The following is a 27,259-nucleotide window of genomic DNA, read 5'->3' as shown; positions in this document are numbered from 1 at the left end:
GGGTCTATACAAGGGCTATACACTTGAGGACAATATTATGGAAATGGAAGAGGATGTAGATGAAGGTGAAATGGGAGATATGATACTGCGTGAAGAGTTTGACAGAGCACTGAAAGACCTAAGTCAGAACAAGGCCCCGAGAGTAGACAACATTCCATTAGAACTACTGACAGCCTTGGGAGAGCCAGCCCTGACAAAACTCTACCATCTAGTAAGCAAGTTGTATGAGACAGGTGAAATACCCTCAGATCTCAAGGAGAATATAATAATTCCAATCCCAAACAAAGCAGGTGCTCACAGATGTGAAAATTATCGAACTGTTAGTTTAATAAGTCACGGCTGCAAAATACTAACACGAATTCTTTACAGAAGAATGAAAAAACTGGTAGTGGCCGTCCTCGGGGAAGATCAGTTTGAACTCCGTAGGAATGTTTGAGCACGTGAGGCAATACTGACCCTACGACTTATCTCAGAAGATAGATTAAGGAGAGGCAAACCTACGTTACTTGCATTTGTAGACTTAGAGAAAGCTTTTGACAGTGTTGACTGGAATACTCTCTTTTAAATTGTGATGGTGGCAGGGGTCAAATACAGGGAGCAAAAGGCTACTTACAATTTGAACAGAAACCAGATGGCAGTTATAAGAGTGGAGGGACATGAAAGGGAAGCAGTGGTTGGGAAGGGAGTGGGACAGGTTTGTAGCCTATACCCGATGTTATTCAATCTGTACATTTAACAAGCAGTAAAGGAAACAGAAGAAAAATTCGGAGTAGGAATTAAAACCCATTGAGAAGAAATAACAACTTTAAGTTTTGCCGATGACATTGTAATTCTCTCAGAGACAGCAAGGGACCTGGAAGAGCAGTTGAAAGGAATGGGCAGTGTCTTGAAAGAAGGATATAAAATGAACATCAAAAAAAGCAAAACAAGGATGATGCCATGTAGTCGAATTAAATCGGGTGATACTGAGGGAATTAGATTAGAAAATGAGACACTTAAAGTAGTAAATGAGTTTTGCTATTTAATGAGCAAAATAACTGATGATGGTCGAAGTAGAGAGGATATAAAATGTAGACCGGCAATGGCAAGGAAAGCGTTTCTACAGCAGTAACGCCCTCTGTGCTTGTGTTTGCGGGAAACACATATCAAAGCATCTGATGCCCCTGCTCTACGGGGCTATACCCTACGTCGCAAGTACGACCTGACTGGGGAAAGAGCCAATTGAGGAGTCGCTGTGTTTGTCAATAATCAGCACCACTCCTCTGCTCTTCCCTGGATACCGACCTGCAAGCAGTTGCAGTTGGAATTGCTGTACGTCAGAAGCTTACAATTCGTTCTCTTTATTTACCTCCTCCGGCTGCAGTAGACTCTGACGCTCTCACAGATCTTATGACGCAACTCTCCCAAACATATCTCCTCCTGGGAGACTTCAATGCGCACCATGTCCTGTGGGGCTCAACGTCTCCTTTCCATCGAGGTCGAGTTTTGGAGAACCTCCTGACATCTCGAGAGCTGTGCCTCCTAAATGCTGGTACTCCGTCTCGTTTCTCTGCTGCTACTGGGTCATTCTCAGTCACCGACCTCTTTCTCTGCTCTCCTGCCCTCGCCGACTCTGTTCACTGGGAGGTCATTGACAATCTTCATTTTAGCGACCACTTCCTGATCCGCCTTCAGCTACTCGACGGTGTGTTGCTGGAACAGAAGCCACCAACGTGGATGAGTGGCAGGCCTAACTGGATGCTGTTCGGCCAGTTGGTTGTGTCTGAACACAGTAACAGCGTCCAGGAATGGGTGGATCACATCACACATGTGATCCATCACGCTGCTAATCTATCCATACCAACGTCTTTCGGCCCTCTTCAGAGGCGACCTGCCCCTTGGTGGACAGAATAGTACCATTCAGCCATGCGGGACACGCGTGCAACTCTTCGATACTTTAAACGCCACCTGACAGTGGACAATCTCTCAAACTTTCGAATCGCGAGAGCCAAGGCTCGCCGTGTCATTAAACAGCAAAAAGCTGTCATAGCCGGAGTTCCTCAATTCCATCAATCGCTCTAATTGTTCCTAAAAAGTATGGGAAGCCATCCAGAGGATTTACGGTAAACACAGCCGTTTACTGATAGCTACAGTGCCGAACCAGGGGTGCCTCCAAACAACACGTAGAAGCATTGCTCAGACGCTGGCCGAGCATTTTGCACAAGCTACTGCCAATGCGAGTTATTATCCAGCGTTTCGTCGCTACCGTGCGACTGTCGAGAGGCAAAAGTCGTACTTTATGTCGAACAGTTCTGACGCCTACATCTCCCCATTCTCCATGTGGGTGCTTGAATAGGCACTGACTGGGACTTCTGATACTGCACCCGGTCACAACCACATCTGGTACAGCATGCTTCGACATCTGGCAACGGCGTCAAAGGAAATCCTCCTCGAATGTTTTAATCTATATGGCAGACAGGTGTCTTCCCCAACTCGTGGACGGAGGCAGTTCTAATCCCCCTCCTCAAACCAGGAAAGGACCGCACATGTCCCAGTAGTTATCAGAGTATCGCCTTGACGAGATGCGTAGTAAAAACCCTGGAACAGATGGTTAACTGTCGTCTGCTCTGGCTTTTACACACCAGGCAACTCCTTAGCCGCTCTCAGTGTGGATTCCGAAAATTTCGGTCCGCAGTCGACAATCTGACCCTCCTAGAAGCGGTTATTCAGCAGGCTTTCCTCCATCAGCATCACTGTATCGGTATCTTCTTTGATATCAGTAAGGTATGCGATACTACTTGGAGACACTGCATTCTTGCACAACTACGGCCACCTCCCCATTTTCATTCGGTCTTTCCTCTCTCGGCGGTTTTTTCAGACCCTAGTTGGTAACACACTGTCTGATCGATTTGAGCAGGAGAATGGTGTGCCCAGGGCAGTGTTTTAAGTGTTACCCTCTTTGCCATAGCCATCAACAATATAACATCTACAGTAAGGAGTCAAGTACAGTGCCCCTTATTTGTGCATGACTTCGCTGTTTTCTGTTCCTCCTCCAGTGTTGCAATGATGAGCCGTCAGTTGCAACTTACAGGGCGGTGATTAGAGGAGTGGCCCGCAAAGATAGCTTTCAGTTTTATGCCAATAAGTGTGTGTGTTCATTTTAATCATTCTCGTCATCCTTTTAATTTGCCTGTCTTGCATATATGGGACACTATCCTACATTTTAGAGACACAGTGCGGTTTCTGGGCCTCATTGAGTACACCGGATTGTCATGGTTGCCACTCCTGCGAGATTTGAAAGCCAGAACCCTGAAGGCACTGAAAATCCTCAAGTGCCTCAGCCACAGGTCTTGGGGAGCGGACAGGGCGCGTCTCCTCCAGTTTTGTCGGGCTTTTGTGCGCTCGCGGCTGGACTACGGGTGCACGGTGTATGGGTCAGCGAGGCCCTCTTATTTTCGGATCCTTGATGCTGTCCACCACGCGGGAATTCGACTGGCCACGGGTGCTTATCGGACCAGTCCCATACCCAGCCTCTGTGCTGAGGCCGGGGAACCGCCACTTACCATCCGACGGCAGCTCCTTGTAGCTCCAACTTCACCCTCTTACCATATTGTTGCTCATCAGCCTCTAGATCGTCTTTTCTCCTACTGTCTTTGAGCCACGATGCCGTTTGGGATCCGTGTGCAACGTGTGATGGAGTCCCTCTGTGTGGAGCCCATACAGCCCCAAATCCAGGGTTTTAACCGCCAGCAAACCTCGTTACTGGAGAGGCCCAGAGTGGTTTTAGATTTGGTGCGGTACAAGAGAGATTGCACTCCCGCTTCTGTTTTTAATGCAACATTTTCTGCCATTTTATCTGAGCACCACGTCTATATCTGTTTTTACGGATGGGTCGAAACAGGGTGATTCCGTTGGTTGCTCTGTTATTTTTCCGGAACTTGTCCTCAAGGCCCGACTGCCTCAAGCGTTTACTGTCTTTGATGCAGAATTGTCGGCGATCTTGAAGGCACTGGAGCAGATGAAACGCTCTTCCCCGCCTTAATTTCTTGTCCGTTCTGATTCACAAAGCGCCCTTCACTCATTGCAACGTTTGTATCCAGCAGGTCAGATAGTCCAGTCCATCCAGGATGCCCTCCTCCAAATACAATGACTGGGGAAGGAGGTGACTTCCTGCTGGGTTCCAGGGCACAACGGCATTGCTGGGAACGAAAGAGCAGATCTCGCAGCCAAGGAGGCGTGCCTCGATCCGCCAATATTTCAGTGTGCCATCCCCCTGCACGCACTCACCTCTCTGTAGAAATCACGAGTCATGCGTCGGTGGGAGGATGAGTAGCTGGAAATGATTGACAATAACCTCCGTTTAGTCCAGCCCATAACGCGTGTGTGGTGTACTTCCTTCCAGCCACGTAGATGGGACGAGGCTCTCCTCAAGCGGCTTCGGATAGGCCACAGCCCTATGACGCATGGCTTCCTGCTCCGGCGAGAGGACCCTCCAATGTGTGGTGCTTGGGGCGTCCAGGTCACTGTGCGCCACGTTTTATTCGAATGCATCTTATTTTCTGACCAGCGGACCGCGGCTGACTTGCCGGTGGATCTGCCATCTCTTTTAGGAAATACTCAAATGAATGTGGTTAAAGTTTTAAAGTTTTGTGACTTGTCCAATGTTTCTACCAAAACTTTAGAGAGACGGTCTTAAATCTGTTCACAAGGTAACTGATTCGCCCATATTTTACGTAAGTGGCCAGCGAGTGACAATTTTCTGTGGCATTCTTGACGCTCCTTTCTCGTATTCTTACGTTTTATTTTCTTGTACAGCGTTCCTCATCTTTTCCCGTTTTCTTTCCGTATATGCTTCCATTTTACTAAATTTGTCCACATTTGTTTCCTTCAATGTGTGTCAGGGCGCTGATGACCTCGACGTTGAGCGCCCCAACACACACACACACACACACACACACACACACACACATTCTCACAAAATTCTGTCAGAGACGGCAAAGAACTTGGAAGAGCTGTTGAACGGAAGGTACAGTGTCCTGAAAGGAGGATGTAAGATGAACATCAACAAAAGCAAAACGAGAATAATGGAATGTAGTCAAATGAAATCGGGTGATGCTGAGGGAATTAGATTAGAAAATGAGACACTCAAAGTACTTCACGGTAAAAGATAACAGCCAAATAGTTATAAGATAAAGATTTATTGAAATCCTTGAGCACGGCCTCGGTATATCTGAATATACCTTCATGGGAACCAAAAATACACCTGAGCAGGAAGACACCGTCATTAGCAAAAAACTTATCAACATAACTGAGATAGAAGGAAAAAAAATGTTTATAGCTTTAAGTACCCATGAAAATTAGCAAAGTATTACAACACAAAAACTTTTAGTCACTTACTAAAATCACATCTTGCAGTAGAGATGCATAAAACAACCGTGCCAAAGGTGGCACCAGTAGTTAAAATTAAAATATCACTTCCATCTGTACAGCATAATTATGAAGAGATGGTCGATGTGAACGCGGCATACTATCACTAATTAGCCTGTGAACTGGCGTGAAGAGGGTGTGGAAGCACTAGGCAGACAGTTTCACCGAGAGAGGCCACTCGTGGTATGAGCGAGAAACTCGCGCTCATTAAAACCCGGGATACATACTCACGCGCATCAAAATTTGAAAGGTTGTGCTAATTCTCCCCCTGTCTTAATAACTAAAACATATCAGAACCATTTAAAACACCTGAATTTTTCGTAAAAATACTTCTTCTGATATTATTATCCCAGCAGATTCTTGTCATCCACAGTCTCACAAAATTGCCTTCTCTCACTCTGCAGTTCATCGTGCCGTGAACACACCTTTAGAAAAGAATTCTTTAGAAAAAGAAATATCTTTAGTAAAATCCGTAGCTATTAACAATGGATATGACCCTATGTTAAATGACCAAACTGTTAGGAAAAAACAGCTGTAAAATTTTCAGCCTTAGGAGATAACAGGGCGATAAAAAGTGAGCGTAATAACTTTATTTCTATTCCCTTTTGGGGAACGTATCATACAAGATAAGAAGATCTCTACTGAAGCAATAAGGTTAGAGAGTTGCCTTTTCCGTAAAAAATAGCTTAAAACAAAGAGTGATTCATATTATTGGGGCGCGGGAAGAACTTGGGATTAAATCCGGAGTTTACAAAATTACTTGTAACGACTGCCCCAATACGTTGGACAGACAGGTAGACCCATTAAAGTAAGACATAAAGAACACATGCTAGGTAAAAATGAGGAAAATGTGTACAGTTTCACGTTTGCTGAACATCTATTGCTCTTACAACATACGCCACGTAAACTGGATGACGTAGAATTGCTACACGAAGAGAGTAAGGGTTACAAACTGGACCTGTTCGAGGAATTAGAAATTTTTAAACATCTATCTCAAAAAGATGGATTTATTCTCAACAAACAGGTGCAGCTTAGAAACAAAATATTTTCGGATAGTTTCAAACCCCTTCTTGCTCTAACGTGATATGGTCTGGCTGACTAGAAGCTAATAATGAGACACTTAAAGTAGTAAAGGAGTTTTGCTATTTGGGGAGGAAAATAACTGATGTTGGTCGAAGTAGAGATGATATAAAATGCAGACTGGCAATGGCAAGGAAAGCGTCTCTGAAGAAGAGAAATTTGTTAACATCGAGTATAGATTTAAGTGTTAGGAAGTCGTTTCTGAAAGTATTTGCAATACTTTTGTAATTTTCATGTGTACTTAAAGCTACAAGCATTTTTTTCCCTTCTATCTCAGTTATGTTGATAAGTTTTTGCTAATGAAGGTGTCTTCCAGTTCAGGTGTATTTTTGCTTCTGATGAAGGTATATTTAGATATACCGAAACTGTGGTCAATAAACCTTTATCTTGCAACTGTTTGGCTGTTATCATTTACCGTGAAGATTTTCAACAGTTGCTGCTTCAGCCATGTTTAAAATTTTGACGCTTAAAGCAGTAAATAAGTTCTGCTATTTGGGGACCAAATAACTGATGATGGTCGAAGTAGAGAGGATATAAAATGTAGACTGGAAATGGCAAGGAAAGCGATTCTGAAGAAGAGAAATTTATTAACATCGAGTATAGATTTAAGTGTCAGGAAGTCGTTCCTGAAAGTATTTGTATGGAGTGTACCCATGTATGGAAGTGAAACGTGGACGATAAATAGTTTGGACAAGAAGAGAATAGAAGCTTTCAAAATGTGGTACTGCAGAAGAATGCTAAAGAATAGATGGGTAGATCACATAACTAAGGAGGAGGTATTGAATAGAATTGGGGAGAAGAGGAGTTTCTGGCACAACTTGACAAGAAGAAGGGATCGGTTGGTAGGACATGTTCTGAGGCATCAAGGGATCACCAATTTAGTATTGGAGGGCAACGTGGAAGGTAAAAATCGTAGAGGGAGATCCAGAGATGAATACACTAAGCAGATTCAGAAGGATGTAGGTTGCTGTAGGTACTGGGAGATGAAGAAGCTTGCACAGGATAGGGTAACATGGAGAGCTGCATCAAACCAGTCTCTGGACTCAAGATCACTACAACAAAAAGTATAGCATAACACGAATATTCATGCAGATCTCATTTACTAAGATTTTGTGTTAGTTAACTATTACACAAGAAAATTATTGTATACGTGCGCATGTGTAGCACAATTTAAGGTACTTGGATGTACATGTGTACTGTACAGGATAACCAAAATGATTATGTAAAACATACAGCATAGTTTTTGAAGTTGAGTGATAGAAAGCTGTAGTTGGAATATTGTCATCTACCAAGATCAGTATACATGTTAATCAGTGGGCAACTATCTGTCACTTGCAGCAAAACCTGTACATCAAATCTGAGAACAGTACAGCGTTGTGTTTGAAGGGGAGCGGCACGGCAGCTGGGAAGTGTGCCGCTCCTGTGTACCGTGCCTGCCGTGACGCAGGCCGGCCGCCAACTTTGTGTCAAAGCAGTGCCGAAATGTAATTCAGGCCAGTGAGTTGTGTCGTCACACGTGTCACTTACATACAATCAAGAGCAACAACTGAACAGATTCAGTAGCATTTTCGTAAGGGCAGCAACCTAAATTTTGAGAAGATAAAATAACTAAACGAAATGGACAAGATGGACAGGATATTCGCAACAATTTTTTTTTTCCTAGACATGAAAAGAAATTAATCTACGACACATTGGCATAGCTACACTCCTGGAAATTGAAATAAGAACACCGTGAATTCATTGTCCCAGGAAGGGGAAACTTTATTGACACATTCCTGGGGTCAGATACATCACATGATCACACTGACAGAACCACAGGCACATAGACACAGGCAACAGAGCATGCACAATGTCGGCACTAGTACAGTGTATATCCACCTTTCGCAGCAATGCAGGCTGCTATTCTCCCATGGAGACGATCGTAGAGATGCTGGATGTAGTCCTGTGGAACGGCTTGCCATGCCATTTCCACCTGGCGCCTCAGTTGGACCAGCGTTCGTGATGGACGTGCAGACCGCGTGAGACGACGCTCCATCCAGTCCCAAACATGCTCAATGGGGAACAGATCCGGAGATCTTGCTGGCCAGGGTAGTTGACTTACACCTTCTAGAGCACGTTGGGTGGCACGGGATACATGCGGACGTGCATTGTCCTGTTGGAACAGCAAGTTCCCCTGCCGGTCTAGGAATGGTAGAACGATGGGTTCGATGACGGTTTGGATGTACCGTGCACTATTCAGTGTCCCCTCGACGATCACCAGTGGTGTACGGCCAGTGTAGGAGATCGCTCCCCACACCATGATGCCGGGTGTTGGCCCTGTGTGCCTCGGTCGTATGCAGTCCTGATTGTGGCGCTCACCTGCACGGCGCCAAACACGCATACGACCATCATTGGCACCAAGGCAGAAGCGACTCTCATCGCTGAAGACGACACGTCTCCATTCGTCCCTCCGTCCACGCCTGTCGTGACACCACTGGAGGCGGGCTGCACGATGTTGGCGCGTGAGCGGAAGACGGCCTAACGGTGTGCGGGACCGTAGCCCAGCTTCATGGAGACGGTTGCGAATGGTCCTCGCCGATACCCCAGGAGCAAGAGTGTCCCTAATTTGCTGGGAAGTGGCGGTGCGGTCCCCTACGGCACTGCGTAGGATCCTACGGTCTTGGCGTGCATCCGTGCGTCGCTGCGGTCCGGTCCCAGGTCGACGGGCACGTGCACCTTCCGCCGACCACTGGCGACAACATCGATGTACTGTGGAGACCTCACGCTCCACGTGTTGAGCAATTCGGCGGTACGTCCACCCGGCCTCCCGCATGCCCACTATACGCCCTCGCTCAAAGTCCGTCAACTGCACATACGGTTCACGTCCACGCTGTCGCGGCATGCTACCAGTGTTAAAGATTGCGATGGAGCTCCGTATGCCACGGCAAACCGGCTGACACTGACGGCGGCGGTGCACAAATGCTGCGCAGCTAGCGCCATTCTACGGCCAACACCGCGGTTCCTGGTGTGTCCGCTGTGCCGTGCGTGTGATCATTGCTTGTACAGCCCTCTCGCAGTGTCCGGAGCAAGTATGGTGGGTCTGACACACCGGTGTCAATGTGTTCTTTTTTCCATTTCCAGGAGTGTATATCTGTTACATTTTGGTAGTTCTAATTGTCCTGTATTACTACTGCTGGAATAGTATTTGATCCTGATTGATGAAGCGTATTATCTACAGCAATGTGCGCAAGTATTTTTCTATTGTTGTTGTAACTTTATAGCTGCGACTTACGTTTCCTTTCTTGTAAGTGGTGTCTCTTGGCTTCAGCTAAAGACATTCCTTCAGTTATTGTGAAAGAATGCTGAACTCTATATTACAATGTGTTTTTTATAACATTCAGTAAGACAGATAGGTAGAAAACTTACGATTAGAACAGAAATTCATCCCGTGTAATTTATAAAAACATACCATACCATGAAGACATAATTCCATTTTTTTAATTTTTTTAACTAGTAGATTACTTTCTCTCATTAAAAGATATATGTCTACATTTGATTATTAACACTAAATACATTCAGATTCCTCGTTAAGCTTTGCAAAAATGCAGACTGAAAGTGAGTGAATTTTTCAGTGTGACGGTATTATACCAAAGCGTTCTGCAATCGCATTGATGCGGTAGTCGACATACCTGTCACATAAGAAACACGTTGTTTGAGGCCCGGATAGCGAGCCCATTCCTCAAGGCTTTTGATGAGCACATATGGACCAGAGCTTCTGAGAACAGTTTCTGTCGTATCGGGGCGGATACGAGAAATTACATTTCCTTCAGTAGAATTTCCGTCGTAGATTTCCCCAAAACGTCTCCTCGCTTCAATGTAATAGCCGTAGAAACCACTCGGTTTATGAAGTGTCTGAAAAAAACAAATACCCGTAAAAATACACAGATATCACCTTAAATGGCACAAAGAAATGTAAAAGGAAGAAATGTCTCATTGTAAGACGGAAGATGGGAAAAGATGAGGTACTAACAGTGTAATAAAGAAGCTTCCACATTTTAATGACTAAGTAAATGTTAATGACGCGTTTACCTACACCGAGGTTTAGGTCTCTAGCCTCCATGTACCTATAAATGATATAGCGTAGCACAGGACATTTCTTTTTCGATGCTGTTTAGCATTGTTTTCTACCGGCGGGTGACATTAGTGCTGGCCGTGTCCGTAGCTGAACGGCTGACGTCGCTGCCTTTGGTGCGGAAGGGCCGGGGTTCGATGCCCTCTCCAGCCTGGGACTGGACCGGAGTGCGCCGAGCCTCGGGAGGCGGCTGGCCTGGAGGAGCGGCCGCCTGCCGCTGCCACACAGGGCGCTGCCCAGCGGCGGGGGCCAGGCCGGGCCTGGGGCCCCAGTCCGTGGGCGCCCGCCACGTTACTGGCTCTCTGACTCTGAGAATAAACCAAGTGTTAACCGGATATCGGCATACCGGTCTCAGTGGTTCATGTGCACGAGTAGCCGCAAATCTTCTGCGTCCTTGCAGTAAAGAAGTTCTCGTTCTGCGACTACAACTGCAAATGAATGCACGGACTTTGTATCAGCGCTAAGGTCAAAATAATGTATACCGCGATGATGTATTCTCATCAAGAAAATTAGTAATGTGGGTTTTTTAATTTTGGGTGATACTGATAACATACGCTGAAGAACCAAAGAAATTGGTACACCTGCCTAATATCGTTTAGGGCCCACGCGGGCACACAAAAAGGCCGCAACACGATGTGGCATGGACTCGACTAATGTCTGAAGTAGTGCTGGAGGGAACTGACACCGTGAATCCTGCTGGACTGTCCATAAACCCGTTAGGTCTCTTCTGAACAGCAGGTCGCAATGCATCCCAGATATACTCAATAATGTTCATGTCTGGGGAGATTGGTGGCCAGCGGAAGTGTTTAAAGTCAGAAGAGTGTTCCTCGAGCCACTATTTAGCTATTCTGGACGTGTCGGGTGTCGCACTGTCCTGCTGGAATCGCCCAAGTCCGTCGGAATGCACAGTCGACATGAATGGATGCAGGTGATCAGACAGGATGCTTACGTAAGTGTCACCTGCCAGAGTTATGCCTAGACCTATAAGCGGTCCCTTACCACTCCAACTGCACAGGCCCCACACCATTACAGAGCCTACATCAGCTTGAACAGTCCCCTGATGACATGCAGGGTACGTGGATTCATGAGGCTGTCTCCATACCCGTACACGTCAATCCGCTCGACACAATTTGAAACGAGGCTCGTCAGACCAAGCAAAATGTTGCCAGTCATTAACAGCCCAATGTCGGTGTTGATGGGCCCTGGCGAGGTATATAGCTTTCTCTCGTGCAGTCATCAAGGATACACGAGTGGGCCTTCGGCTCCTAAAGCCCATATCGATGATGTTTCGTCGAATGCTTCACACGCTGACATTCGTCGATGGCCCAACATTGAAATCTGCAGCAATCTGCGCTGGGTTGCACTTCTGTCACGTTGAACGATTCTCTTCAGATGTCGTTGGTCCCGTTCCTGCAGGATCTTTTTCCAACCGCAGCGATGTCCGAGATTTGATGTTTTACCGGATTCCTGATATCCATGGAACACTCGTGAAATGGTCGTATGGGAAAATGCCCATTTCATCGCTACCTCGGAGATGCTGTGTCCCACCTCTCGTGCGCAGCCTACAACACAATCTTCAACCCCACTTACATCTTGATAACCTGCCGTTGCAGTTGCTGTAACGGATCAGACAACTGCGCCAGGCTCTTGGTGTCTCACATAGCCGTTGCCGACCCCAGCGCATTCTGTCTGTATTTGAATACCCATGCCTACACCAGTTTCTTTGGCGCTTCAGTGTATACAGGGTGTTACAAAAAGGTACGGCCAAACTTTCAGGAAACATTCCTCACACACAAAGAAAGAAAATATGTTATGTGGACATGTGTCAAGAAATGCTTACTTTCCATGTTACAGCTCATTTTATTACTTCTCTTCAAATCACATTAATCATGGAATGGAAACACACACCAAAAGAACGTACCAGCGTGACTTCAAACACTTTGTTACAGTAAATGTTCAAAATGTCCTCCGTTATCGAGGATACATGCATCCACCCTCCGTCGCATGGAATCCCTGATGTCCTGATGCAGCCCTGGAGAATGGCGTATTGTATCACAGCCGTCCACAATACGAGCACAAAGAGTCTCTACATTTGGTACCGGGGTTGCGTAGACAAGAGCTTTCAAATGCCCCCATAAATGAAAGTCAAGAGGGTTTAGGTCAGGAGAGCGTGGAGGCCATGGAATTGGTCCGCCTCTACCAATCCATCGGTCACCGAATCTCTTATTGAGAAGCGTACGAACACTTCGACTGAAATGTGCAGGAGCTCCATCGTGCATGAACCACATGTTGTGTCGTACTTGTAAAGGCACATGTTCTAGCAGCACAGGTAGAGTATCCCGTATGAAATCATGATAACGTGCTCCATTGAGCGTAGGTGGAAGAACATGGGGCCCAATCAAGACATCACCAACAATGCCTGCCCAAACGTTCACAGAAAATCTGTGTTGATGACGTGATTGCACAATTGCATGCGGATTCTCGTCAGCCCACACATGTTGATTGTGAAAATTTACAATTTGATCACGTTGGAATGAAGCCTCATCCGTAAAGAGAACATTTGCACTGAAATGAGGATTGACACATTGTTGGATGAACCATTCGCAGAAGTGTACCCGTGGAGGCCAATCAGCTGCTGATAGTGCCTGCACACGCTGTACATGGTACGGAAACAACTGGTTCTCCCGTAGCACTCTCCATTCAGTGACGTGGTCAACGTTACCTTGTAAAGCAGCAACTTCTCTGACGCTGACATTAGGGTTATCGTCAACTGCACGAAGAATTGCCTCGTCCACTGCAGGTGTCCTCGCCGTTCTAGGTCTTGCCCAGTCGCGAGTCATAGGCTGGAATGTTCCGTGCTCCCTAAGACGCCGATCAATTGCTTAGAACGTCTTCCTGTCGGGACACCTTCGTTCTGGAAATCTGTCTCGATACAAACGTACCGCGCCACGGCTATTGCCCAGTGCTAATCCATACATCAAATGGGCATCTGCCAACTCCGTATTTGTAAACATTGCACTGACTGCAAAACCACGTTCGTGATGAACACTAACCTGTTGATGCTACGTACTGATGTGCTTGATGCTAGTACTGTAGAGCAATGAGTCGCATGTCAAAACAAGCACCGAAGTCAACGTTACCTTCCTTCAATTGGGCCAACTGGCGGTGAATCGAGGAAGTACAGTACATACTGACGAAACTAAAATGAGCTCTAACATGGAAATTAAGCGTTTCCGGACACATGTCCACATAACATCTTTTCTTTATTTGTGTGTGAGGAATGTTTCCTGAAAGTTTGGCCGTACCTTTTTGTAACACCCTGTATGAACTCCTCTATGCACATCAGTTTCTTATTATTGCAATGCGGTAGAGATCCGAAGCTCAGACAGTGACACAATATATCTCCACATGTCGTGGTTAATATTCAGGAGTATGACAGGTACGATCATTCCAAGCAAACAGGTCAAGCAACGTGTGCTCTGAAACGCATGCTTCAAGAGCTGCGAACACTTGTTTATCTTTGCTACTCTGAAACACAACTCTTCTAGTGAACAAGTTCTCATAACTTTTAAAGTACACATTTCAGAACACATGTTTACTGGATATTTTTTTCTTATTTTGGTCCATACTACCACTTCCCAAAATACGGAAAGCAAAGCGCTTTCAGTAGAAGAGATTTTTCTCACACTATCGAAGATCAAAAATTGCTCATAGCTCTTAAGATGAGAGTTTTAGAGCCCATGTTTATTTGAGTTTTTTTTGTTTGGAATGATCATTCCTGTCATACTTTTGAATATTGACCATCACTTTTGAAACACCCTGTATTTCGTAGGTCCCATTACAGTTCATACAGTAAAGCAAATTACTATGAGGGCTATCCACAAAGTACATTACATTTTGGAATTAAAAATAAATAAAGTATTGCAAAATTTTTTTCTTATATACAGATGAAAGCCACACCTAAATACTACTTTTCTACATAGTTGCCATTTAAATTAAGACACTTATCGTAGCGATGGACGAGCTTGGAATTTCCTTCGTCGTAAAATTCGGCCGCCTGCGCCTTCAACCACGTGGTTACCTCTTCTTGAAGCTGTGCGTCGTCATCAAAACGCTGCATAGCCAACCACTTCTTCATTGCTGGGAATAAGTGGAAGTCACTCAGTGCCAGGTCGGGACTGTACGGCGGATGAGGAAACAACTCCCACTTAAAAGATTCGAGAACTTAACGAATGGCATTTGCCGTGTGGGCCTGGGCGTTGTCGTGAATCAGCACGATCTTTGAGCCCAACTTTCCCCTGCGCTTGTTTTGTATTGCTCTTCTGAGGTTGTGCAGAGTTTGGCAATACCTTTGAGTTTATTGTAGTGCCTCTTTCAAGGAAATCCACAAAAATCACACCTTTTCTGTCCCAAAAGACAGTCGCCATCACCTTCCTTGCCGACATTGTCTGCATGCATTTCTTGGGTTTTTGGGGGGAATTTGTGTGCCCCCACTGCATTGACTGCAATTTTGTCTCGCAGTTCACATGCTTAACCCATGTTTCGTCACCAGTAACGATGCGATCGAGTAATGAGTCGCCATCTTTCTCGTAAGCGTCCAAAATCGTTAACGCTACAGCCATTCGCTGATTTTTGTGAATCTCTGTCAAGATTTTTGGTATCCATCTTGCACAAAACTTGTGGTAACCAAGCTTTTCTATCGGTGTACAGTTTTTTGCAGTCAGAAACCTTATTACAGCACGCACTTCACACTGCGCGGAATTTTCAATTAACGCTGACATTTCAAACTGTCACAGTAACTCAACGGAGTACAGCACGAACCTCTGACTAGCACGGCAGGATGCCGACTGAGCGGCGGAATGCCATGACACCAAGATGGCCGCGCTAGCCCCGCCCCTAACGGACACAAACGAAAACGTTATGTACTTTGCGAATAGCCCTCGTATTAGTTACTGGTACAATTCATTGCTTCCCACAGTTCCTGAAGTACTGGATAAGGATATAAACGTAAGAATAAGTCCTTGAATCGGCCTTTCTTCAGCAGTCTTCATGACATCACAAAGCATGATCTTGACGTGTGGCAATAAATCCCTCAAGATGACATCTGAGGGCTTTATGATTCAACACAGGATTTTTCGAGCCTTTGGGGGTCACACCTCATACTAATATTGGTAGTGGACATCACTTCCAAACGGAATGAAAGTTTGATCATTGAATACTAATGGTGTGAGAACATTTCCGCAAATTTTGACGAACATTGACTGGTTCTTCGTGGTACAACACATTCCAGTTAGAGGTGCAGTTTCAGACATCATTTATAATATATTTGACAGATTGGGAGGTCAGACGTCACCAGACCCAGAGAGCAACATGGGCGTTCGAGATTAAAGAAGCCAGATCCATCCTTTTCCAAAACATTGTATAAATCAAAGCCACATTTGCATAATATATAAAAGTCCAAAACATACAAGGAAAGCGTGCAAAGTTCTCTCGGTTAGAAATTTTAGAAATTAAGAAACAGATGTATGTATCACCACATTTATTGCTGGATGAACAAACTCAATTCAGTTATTCACTCCTGTCAGACAATATTGAAACTATTACAAAGAAGAAGAATCTTTGTACGTTCCTTTACATAACAAAAAATCCATTCCTATGTATAGCTCTGCCGGCCGCTGTGGCCGAGCTGTTCTAGGCGCTTCAGTCCGGAACCACGCTGCTGCTACGGTCGCAGGTTCGAATCCTGCCTCGGGCATGGATGTGTGTGATGTCCTTAGATTAGTTAGGTTTAATTAGTTCTAAGTCTAGTGGACTGATGACCTCAGATGTTAAGTCCCGTAGTTCTTAGAGCCATTTGAACCATTTTTTGTATAGCTCTACTCCACGGAATGTTTAGTCATAGTTACAGTAAATTTACTAATGAATTTTGTAAATGCTGTCCTACAAAATTTTGTAAATTCGTATGTAATTTGTCAAAATTGTCAGCAGGGATAGCTTTTACAGTTAATATATTTAAAAAGTTGGCGTTTTACCTTCTCTTTTTTCTCATTCTTGGGATCAGTTTAGTACTAGAAAATGTGCTTATAATCCGAAACGTAGGTCATACAGCAATAGCAAAATTAGTGAAACGAGGCGAACAAATTGTTTTGTTTAGTTACCTCCCATATCCTTCATTGTACTATTTTAGAAGATAGAGTATGGCTGACTCTCGGTTCAGTGGCATGGTCAAGATATTTGATTTTCCCATTCACTTTCTCCTATTAAAAACTAACGTCAGCGATTGCAGAATTACAAATGTGACACACAGGCGTATCCATGATTCGTTATGACATACTTGTTTTGTTTGTCACTGAGGATAACATTCTATATTTATAGAAATGAACGACTTCGAAGTCCATAAGTCATAACACCGTGATCGTCTTTCCGAAGTTCCACCATGATTTTGTGCTAGAAAGATGTATTTCAGTTTTGTCTGTCTCTAGAGCAATCAAATGCTGTAACATTAATGACATCTTCAATCATCAATTTCTTTTCTATACAGAATGAAACTAAACAATACGACTTGTAAGTATTAAATCGTAGCATGTTTAAGAATGTCAGTCTCTTTATTTCACGTAAGAGTCTTGTTTTCGTTAGTTTAATCAAGTATGGAAGTGCTCTTCTGCATTTGTTGAACAGACATTATTTTTGTCTCTACAGTTTGACTTCCAGAAATGTCTGCACTAGAGAAATGGTTTCAGAAATCAGTTTCGCAATGTATAATGGATTAAACAATCATCTAGATATAATCCCTGTGGTTAGAAATACGAAGTTCTGTGGGATGGTGAAAGGGAATGCGTTAAACAATCATCTAGATATAATTCTATAATTAACATTGCAATTTGTCTCCAAGATGATGTGCAGAAACTGGGTGCCACCCTTTGGTACTGTCAAGATATGTTGCAAAAATTACAATAACTGATTATCAATAATGGAATTAGTGTCATACACTTTTAATTAGACAAATGGAATGCTCCGCATGTAGAACACAGAGAAATACAGCAAAACAAGTCTCGCAACACGGGAAATGCAGAAACGACCGCTCATGGCGAACGCGCTACAAGAATTAGCTCTGACCTGTTAACATCAGACATCGTTCGAGGCTACGTAACAGCGCCAACAACAACAACAACAACAACCCAAGCAGCAATGGGAAGTTCTGAACAGCCAGCCCAAGCCTCAACAAGCTTGTCACTAACCATGCTTGTAAAAGTGGACGTGGTATGAAATATCTACGTCGTCGTCTTCATATCGACATCTGTCTTGTAAACGAAACTCACCTGAAGACTAAATTCCGAGCGAACGAAGCTACCTATGTTGCCACCGAAACGGCCGACATGCAACTGGACACGTGACAGAGCCGACTCTCAGCCCGCCACTAAGAAGTACTGAGACCGACGCTGACGACTATCAAACCCACGGCGGCGGTGGTGCTGGAAACCATTCGGGGTGTCGTGACGTTGCTTGCTGCCTACCGCGCACCTAAAGGGCTCCTAGACACTCAAGACGAAAGAAGCTGGCTTCAATTCAGGGCACGCAATCTTAACGCAAAACATATTGCACGGAGTTCGCGAATCACCAGATACCTCGATCATTGCCATCACCAAGGGCCTTCAGGACTTTGCAGCGGTAGATGTTATGAACGTCTTAACAGCCGATCACCTGGACGTAGTGTTCCACAAGTTACTGAGACAGTTCACGCCACTCATCGGTTCAACACCAAGGAGACAAATTGAGAGATCAGCCACAACATCATGACCACCAAGCTAATAGCCGGTGTGTCCACCTTCGTCACAGATAACACCAACGCCACGTCACGGCAGGGAAGCAGTGAGGCCTCGGTGGTCGCTGGAGGGAGCTGGCACCCAATCTGCAGACACGACTCACCTAATCCCCGTAAAGTCCGGGGAGTGTGGAGATGAGCCCCGCCGCCATGTTCTACCAGACCGCAGAGGTAATTCAATCGGGTGCACGTCTCGCGAGGTGGGGAGGCAGCGCATCAACTGGAACTCGCCACCGTGTTCCTCTGTCCACTGCATCACACTCCTCACCTTGTCATATAGCGTGTTATCTTGCCGCAAAATGCCACTGTCGTCGTGAAACGTGATAGTCGCGGAGAGGTGTACGTGGTCTGCAACTAGTCTGCGGTACTCCTTGGCCGTCATGGTGTAGGGTGTCAGGCAAATCCAATACCTTCCATGAAAACCCTGACATGACAGCAAATCCGGCAATATGTCACATAGCTCCGAATAAATCAGGACATTAAATTAAGCAAAGTAATAGATCGACGAGTGAGCAAATGGAATACCACAGACTAACACAAGAACGCCTAAATGCACGTCATACCTTCCCACCGTGAAACAGACGCAGTTCCGAGGGGAGAAACGAGAGCAGAAGCCGAGAGCAGAGTCGTGTAAGCTAGAAGGCCCTACGATAAGGGACGGACACCCACATCGCCGGCCGATCGCCAAGAACAGCCCCCAGCCCATGTTAAAAGATAGAGCCCTCCAGAAGAACAGTATGGATCTTACAATAACACTAAAAGGGCCACACCAGCTGCAAGTTTTAGCGTGAGACTATATGTGTCTCTGTTACATAGCAAATACCATGAAAAGTACAAAGTTTCTCATTGGATAGACAGAATTTTTGTAGGCGGAGCTTAAGGTTAACATTGAGACCCTGATTGGTCAGTTGAAAACACAGCCAGGTACCTTTTTCTTAAACAAACTTCGGTAAATTGTAAGAAGAGAGAAGTTAGAAGTTGCTACCGAGACGGCGAGGTGTATGGAGCTGCGCCGCCCGCCACCCCCTCACGCTGACTGACCACCGACAAGGAAATCAACGCACGTGATGCCGCATAAGAGTGCATAAGGCTTCACTCAGAACTGCAGAAGTCGCATCGGTTACATCCCCTTTTACGTAATACTACTGTCGATCGTCAATTAAACTTCACGGCATTCACATTTGCTACTTGAAGTTAAAATCTGAAACGCGATGATTTTTCTGTTATATAATTATTGAGAAGCCACATCAGGCACTGTAATTTTCGACAAGTTAAATAAGTAATTAAAGATAATTGTGGGTCACTGTAGACCATTTTTGGTAGTTTTCTCTTTTATGAAACTTAATTTAAAACTAGATTATAGATGTGATATGGCATAGGTCATCCTTCGATCCATTGTAGAACTTGGAAACCCATTCAGGGAATATTCGGTCACATTTTTCTTGAACGCAGTTGGTTTTTACCATCCTGTGTTAAAACATCTCCTTTTATCAATAGTGCAATTTATAAACAATGCTTTGTGAGTAGAATAAAATTTCCAATGGTAAACTTAACTGCTTTTTCGACGTTATTTTACCAGCTAACTAAAAATAGGAAAGCCTTGAACCCCTTCCACTAAATTTAGTTAGTATTAAGATTCTTTTACAGGGAGTGCAGTGGAGCTGACGCTGAAATCATTAGGTATTTGGTTATATCATCGCTAGTCTCACTGAACTCTTCTGAACTCTGCATGTTATGTGTGGTCTGGCGTCTCCTTACCAGCAACAGGTCCCAGGTTCAAACTAGTCAATTCCCTAAAAAACACGCTCAGAGCGTCGTTGCGTGAAAGTGGTAAGGATGCACGTCTTAGAACAGACAGACACCACGCACAATGTTAGAGTGGTACCTCGCCTGAGCTCCACTGGACCCCCAGATGTCCTCCTGAATGTTCCGCGAAGTACTGTCGCTTGTCACGGAGCTGTTCGGCTGGCAGACGGTGGATTTGCGCCCTCCTATCGGCACGATGAAGAAGGTATCGGGATTCATCAGACAGTGCAGCGCTCTGCCACTGCGCCAACGTCCAGTGCCGATGGTCACGTGCCCGTTTCAATTCCAGTTGCCGATGTCACGGTTTTAGGATTGGCTCATCAGTGGGTCGTCGGCTGTGGAGGCCCACGGTTAGGAGCAATGTGTGTTCAGACACACTCGCACTCTGTCTAGCATTAAACTCTGATGTCGGTTATGCCGCACTCCGCCGCCCGTCCTGTATTACCAGTCTCCCCAGCGTACGACGTCCCTCACTTGTAATGAGTAACGGTCCCCCAACCCCGCGACATCTGGACGTGGTTTCACCTCGGTTTCCTTGAAGACTCGGCAAGATCTTCCTGAGCCTCGGGGCCATTAGGATCTGCCCTCGATCAAAAGGACAGGTGGCTGCCTTCCCCATTCCACAGACTGACAGCACGCCCACTGAAACTACGTGGCCCGAGCGTGTGTCTGACTAGCAGGCATTCCTCGCCAGGTGACGCTGCGATCGTCTGGCCGGGTTTGTATCGACATGTTTTGGCTGATGAGTGTATTTCGACAGCATCTGTAAGAACATCGTCACCCACCACTGCCCGTCAGGGAGAGGAGTCGCCTGAACAGGGAGTGGGCACTCGCTCGGGGTACGCGCAGTAACCGGCCGGTCTGGCTGCTGCGGCGAGGCGGCAGGTGGGGGCGGAGCCCACAGTGGAGATCCGCGCCGGCCGCCGCTGCTCGGCCAGCTGCGCCGCCACAACAGGCGCCGAGAGACGAGTTACAGAGAACTACTGCCGTGCGACTCAAGATCCACAGGACGGACAGCGACACAGGCGGCTCGGGACAGGCTCCCGCCTTCCCAGTAGCAGGCACCGCCGACTCAGATCGACACGTGCGCGTGGTAGCCGCAGAACGAGGCCGCGACAGTACGGTTACCGCCCCACGACGAGGCATCTGGGTGTCACTAAATCTAGGGAAGGACACTGAAGGAACTGCACACAGAGTACCAACAACGCGCTTAGACCACAATTCGACAAAGTCATTCTGACACGGACTTTTCCGGAGACCTGGAAGAGCGGCACCATCATCCCTGTGACTGAACGTGGAGAGTGTAAAGCCGAGTCTCCCAATTACATGCGTGTCACATTGCAACAGACAGTAAGTCAGTGTTCGAAAAAACTCTACTACACAAGTTCTTAATGACACTTTTTCGCCATTTGGGTTTAGCAAGTGAAAACCCCGCTAATCTTCAGATTAGCAGGCGTGCGATAAGGGGCATTCTACATTACTGGCCACAAAAATTGCTACACCACGAAGATGACGTCCTACAGACGCGAAATTTAACCGAAAGGAAGAAGATGCTGTGATATGCAAATGATTAGCTTTTCAGAGCATTCACACAAGTTTGGCGCCGGTGGCGACACCTACAACTTGCTGACATGAGGAACGTTTCCAACCGATTTCTCATACACAAACAGCAGTTGACCGGCGTTGCCTGGTGAAACGTTGTTGTGATGCCTCGTGTAAGGAGGAGAAATGCGTACCATCACGTTTCCGAATTCGATAAAGGTCGCATTGTAGCCTATCACCATTGCGGTTTATCGTATCGCGACATTGTTGCTCGCGTTGGTCGAGATCCGATGAATGTTAGCAGGATATGGAATCGGTGCGTTGAGGAGGGTAATACGGAACGCCGTGCTGGATCCCAACGGCCTCGTATCACTAGCAGTCGAGATGACAGGCATCTTATCAACATGGCTGTAACGAATCGTGCAGCCACGTCTCGATCCCTGAGTCAACAGATGACGACGTTCGCAGGCCAACAATCATCTGCACGAACAGTTCGACGACGTTTCCAGCAGAATGGACTATCAGCTCGGAGACCATGGCTGCGGTTACCCTTGAAGCTGCATCACAGACAGGAGCGCCTGCGATGGTGAACTCAACGACGAACCTGGGTGCACGAATGGCAAAACGTGATTTTCTCGGATGAATCCAGGTTCTGTTTACAGCATCATGATGGTCGTATCCGTGTCTGGCGACATCGCGGTGAACGCACATTAGAAGCGTGTATTCGTCATCGCCATACTGGCGTATCACCCAGCGTGATGGTATGGGGTGCCATTGGTTACACGTCTCGGTCACCTCTTGTTCGCATTGACGGCACTTTGAACAGTGGACGTTACATTTCAGATGTGTTACGACCCGTGTCTCTACCCTTCATTCGATCCCTGCGAAACGGTACATTTCAGCAGGATAATGCACGACCGTATGTTGCAGGTCCTGTACGGCCCTCTCTGGATACAGAAAATGTTCGACTGCTGCCCTGGCCAGCACAATCTCCAGATCTCTCGCCAACTGAAAACATCTGGTCAATGGTGTCCGAGCAACTGGCTCGTCACAAAACGCCAGTCACTACTCTTGATGAACTGTGGTATGAACTGTGGTATCGTGTTGAAGCTGCATGGGCAGCTGTACCTGTACATACCATCCAAGCTCTGTTTGACTCTATGCCCAGGCGTATCAAGGCCGTTATTACGGCCAGTGGTGGTTGTTCTGGGTACCGATTTCTCAGGATCTATGCACCCAAATTGCGTGAAAATGTATTCACATGTCAGTTCTAGTATAATATACTTGTCCAACGAATACCCGTTTATCATCTGCATTTCTTCTTGGTGTAACAATTTTAATGGCCAGTAGTGTATAGAGTCTGTACAGTCGGTGACAGGTGCCCGACCTAGGCACACAGGGCTCCTATGTGCTTCTCTTGGCGTCTTACCTGCAGAATTGCACCGTCATTGTCACAGCAGACGAAGCAACTACCACAACCGGAAGACTACAAGCAGGGCTCCCACACGATTCTGCCACGGATCGGGTGCTGTACTGTGTGGACACGTCTCACTTCCTGGGAACACAGTGTGTCTCCACAGCAATTTGCGACGACGAATCTGGCTTATACACCGTAGCGCCAAAAAAACTGGTATACGCATGCGTATTCAAATACAAAGATATGGAAACGGGCAGAATATGGCGCTGCAGTCAGCAACGCCTATATAGTTCAACAAGTGTCTGGCGCGTTTGTTAGATCGTTTACTGCTGTTACAATGGCAGGGTATCAAGATTTAAGTGAGTTTCAACATGGTGTTATAGTCGGAGCACAAGCGTTGGAACACAGCATCTCCGAGGAAGTGGAGATTTTCCCGTACGACCATTTCACTAGTGTACTGTGAATATCAGGAATCCGGTAAAACATGAAATCTCCGACATTGCTGCGGCGGGAAACAGATCCTGCAAGAACGGGACCAACGACGTCTAAAGAGAATCATTCAGTGTTACAGAAGTGCAACCCATCCGCAAATGGCTGGAGGTTTCAATGCCGGGCCATCAAGTGTCAGCGTGCGAACCATTCAACGAAAGATCATCGATATGGGCTTTCGGAGCCGAAGACGCACTCGTGTACCCATGATGACTGCACGACACAAAGCTTTACGCCTCAGCAAGGCCAGTCGGCACCGACAATTGACTGTTGATGACTGGACACTTGTTGCCTGGTCTGACGAGTCTCGTTTCAAATTGTATCGAGCGGATGGATGTGTTCGGGTATGGAGACAACCTCAGGAATCCACAGACCCTGCATGTGAGCAGGGGACTGTTCAACCTGGTGGAGGCTCTGTAATGGTGCGGGGCGTGTGGAGTTGAAGTGATATGGGATCCCTGATAAGTCTAGATACGACTCTGACAGGTGAGACGTACGTAAGCATCCTGTCTGATCACCTTCATTCATTCATGTAGACTGTCTGTTCCGACGGACTTCGAGAATTTCAGCAGGACAATGCGACACCCCACACGTCCATAATTGCTACAGAGTGGCTTTAGGAACAGTCTTCTGAGTTTAAACACTACCGCTGGCCACCAAACTCCCCAGACTTGAACGTTTTGGAGCACATCTGGGATGCCTTAAATGTGCCTCTCTACCCTCTCTTTAATCAAAACTCGGAATTGTCCGTTGAAAGTGGCCTTAATATCCAGAGGCACTTCATACGTCCAGTAATAATTACGCGCCGAAATGACTTAATAAGAAGCTTCGGACGAAGCAAAGTAACGCGGCAAGAGGATGTTGCACGTCCCAGCCCGATTCCCGGCCAAATATCTGCACGAAGTTGCAGAAGAGCAGGAGGCAATGCAACGGATCGGGACGTCCGCTATGAATCTCTATGATATCAGAACATCGAAAAGCCGAAAAGGAATGACGACCGACACTGATAAAAGCGGCCAACAGGTAGTAAATTAGAATCAGGTAAACAAGTGTATGAGAGGCAGACAAATACTGTAGGCGACACGACTAACGCGACCAGGAGGCACACTTACGCCACGAGGTAACTACAAGCACGTCCAGAGAACCAAGCAGTCAGTGCACCCGTCATGTGAAGATGGCGACACTGGGTGTTGTGACCAGGTGAAATTACTTCCGTCCGGCCACAACTGCGAGTTCCTTGATTGCTCTGGTAAATGCCTCATCACACTATAACACATGAAACATCAGTCAATTTTATTACATAAATGAACAAAATATTTATGTAACTCTGACAGAGATCTTTGAGTCAGCGTGATAAGTGCAACTGTTACTGACTGCTGAAGCACCGCTTGGTGCACAGATTATTGAACTGTTCTCATGCAATACAGTGTTCGACATTCAAATGAACACGTCCATGGGAGACTTTATCTGGCTACGACGTCAGTCCCATGCTATCCCGTCAACTCCTCCAGGCGAGGTCGCAAACTGGGGCAGAGCTCTTGCTAGCCCAACACTATACCGACCTCTGGTGTGAGGGCGCCGCTGTGCTGAGCGAGCTAATGTCCGCCGCATCGATTCACATTGCCAACTTTGGTGTAGCAACGCGGTCTATGTACAACACCACACAGGATCTCTGTGTGCAAATTTCATTTAAATTTTTATACACTCCTGGAAATTGAAATAAGAACACCGTGAATTCATTGTCCCAGGAAGGGGAAACTTTATTGACACATTCCTGGGGTCAGATACATCACATGATCACACTGACAGAACCACAGGCACATAGACACAGGCAACAGAGCATGCACAATGTCGGCACTAGTACAGTGTATATCCACCTTTCGCAGCAATGCAGGCTGCTATTCTCCCATGGAGACGATCGTAGAGATGCTGGATGTAGTCCTGTGGAACGGTTTGCCATGCCATTTCCACCTGGCGCCTCAGTTGGACCAGCGTTCGTGCTGGACGTGCAGACCGCGTGAGACGACGCTTCATCCAGTCCCAAACATGCTCAATGGGGGACAGATCCGGAGAACTTGCTGGCCAGGGTAGTTGACTTACACCTTCTAGAGCACGTTGGGTGGCACGGGATACATGCGGACGTGCATTATCCTGTTGGAACAGCAAGTTCCCTTGCCGGTCTACGAATGGTAGAACGATGGGTTCGATGACGGTTTGGATGTACCGTGCACTATTCAGTGTCCCCTCGACGATCACCAGTGGTGTACGGCCAGTGTAGGAGATCGCTCCCCACACCATGATGCCGGGTGTTGGCCCTGTGTGCCTCGGTCGTATGCAGTCCTGATTGTGGCGCTCACCTGCACGGCGCCAAACACGCATACGACCATCATTGGCACCAAGGCAGAAGCGACTCTCATCGCTGAAGACGACACGTCTCCATTCGTCCCTCCATTCACGCCTGTCGCGACACCACTGGAGGCGGGCTGCACGATGTTGGGGCGTGAGCGGAAGACGGCCTAACGGTGTGCGGGACCGTAGCCCAGCTTCATGGAGACGGTTGCGAATGGTCCTCGCCGATACCCCAGGAGCAAGAGTGTCCCAAATTTGCTGGGAAGTGGCGGTGCGGTCCCCTACGGCACTGCGTAGGATCCTACGGTCTTGGCGTGCATCCGTGCGTCGCTGCGGTCTGGTCCCAGGTCGACGGGCACGTGCACTTTCCGCCGACCACTGGCGACAACATCGATGTACTGTGGAGACCTGACGCCCCACGTGTTGAGCAATTCGGCGGTACGTCCATCCGGCCTCCCGCATGCCCACTATACGCCCTCGCTCAAAGTCCGTCAGCTGCACATACGGTTCACGTCCACGCTGTCGCGGCATGCTACCAGTGTTAAAGACTGCGATGGAGCTCCGTATGCCACGGCAAACTGGCTGACACTGACGGCGGCGGTGCAGAAATGCTGCAGAGCTAGCGCCATTCGACGGCCAACACCGCGGTTCCTGGTGTGTCCGCTGTGCCGTGCGTGTGATCATTGCTTGTACAGCCCTCTCGCAGTGTCCGGAGCAAGTATGGTGGGTCTGACACACCGGTGTCAATGTGTTCTTTTTTCCATTTCCAGGAGTGTATATAGGAGTACACAATTTGTGAAACAGTCCTCCTCTTCTTCCTCGGTAGCGCTACAGCCCTTGGTGGGCCTTGGTCTCTTCACAGATCTTCCTCCACATTTCTCGGTTGTTTGATGCTCGTTTCCACCCCTGGTCTCCCATACTGATGAGATCCACTATTACATCGCCAATCCGTCTTCTTCTAGGTATCCCTTTTCGCCTACCTGAATGGATCACACCGTTCATCATTTTCTTTGGAATTCTATCCCCTGCCATTCTCTCTACTTGTCCTAACCATCGTATTCACTGTGATTTCACAGATTTTACTATGTCCCTACCTTGTATTAACACTTGTAACTCTGCGTTGTAGCATATTCTCAGGTCTTCTTCCTCCCTTACCGGAACACAGATTTTGCGTAGTATTTTCCGCTCAAAGGTTCTTAGTGCATTTTTCTCATGTTGTGTCAACGTCCATACCTCC

At 46.7% G+C, this 27,259-nt stretch overlaps 1 protein-coding gene across 2 annotated transcripts in view; it reads right to left on the bottom strand.

Annotated features, from left to right (window-relative positions):
• The window catches only part of LOC124803052, a 594,138-nt gene that overhangs the window by 398,311 nt on the left and 168,568 nt on the right, over positions 1-27,259 (bottom strand). For both annotated transcript variants that reach the window (XM_047264177.1, XM_047264178.1), the window contains exon 7: positions 10,155-10,377. In XM_047264177.1, the coding sequence (XP_047120133.1) occupies positions 10,155-10,377 (223 nt within the window). The remainder of the gene's footprint in view (positions 1-10,154; positions 10,378-27,259) is intronic.

The sequence above is a fragment of the Schistocerca piceifrons genome, chromosome 6, assembly GCF_021461385.2.
Source record: "Schistocerca piceifrons isolate TAMUIC-IGC-003096 chromosome 6, iqSchPice1.1, whole genome shotgun sequence".
NCBI classification, from domain to species: domain Eukaryota; kingdom Metazoa; phylum Arthropoda; class Insecta; order Orthoptera; family Acrididae; genus Schistocerca; species Schistocerca piceifrons.
The sequence above is the reverse complement of the archived record's forward strand: the minus strand, read 5'-3'. Positions and strand labels throughout refer to the sequence as shown.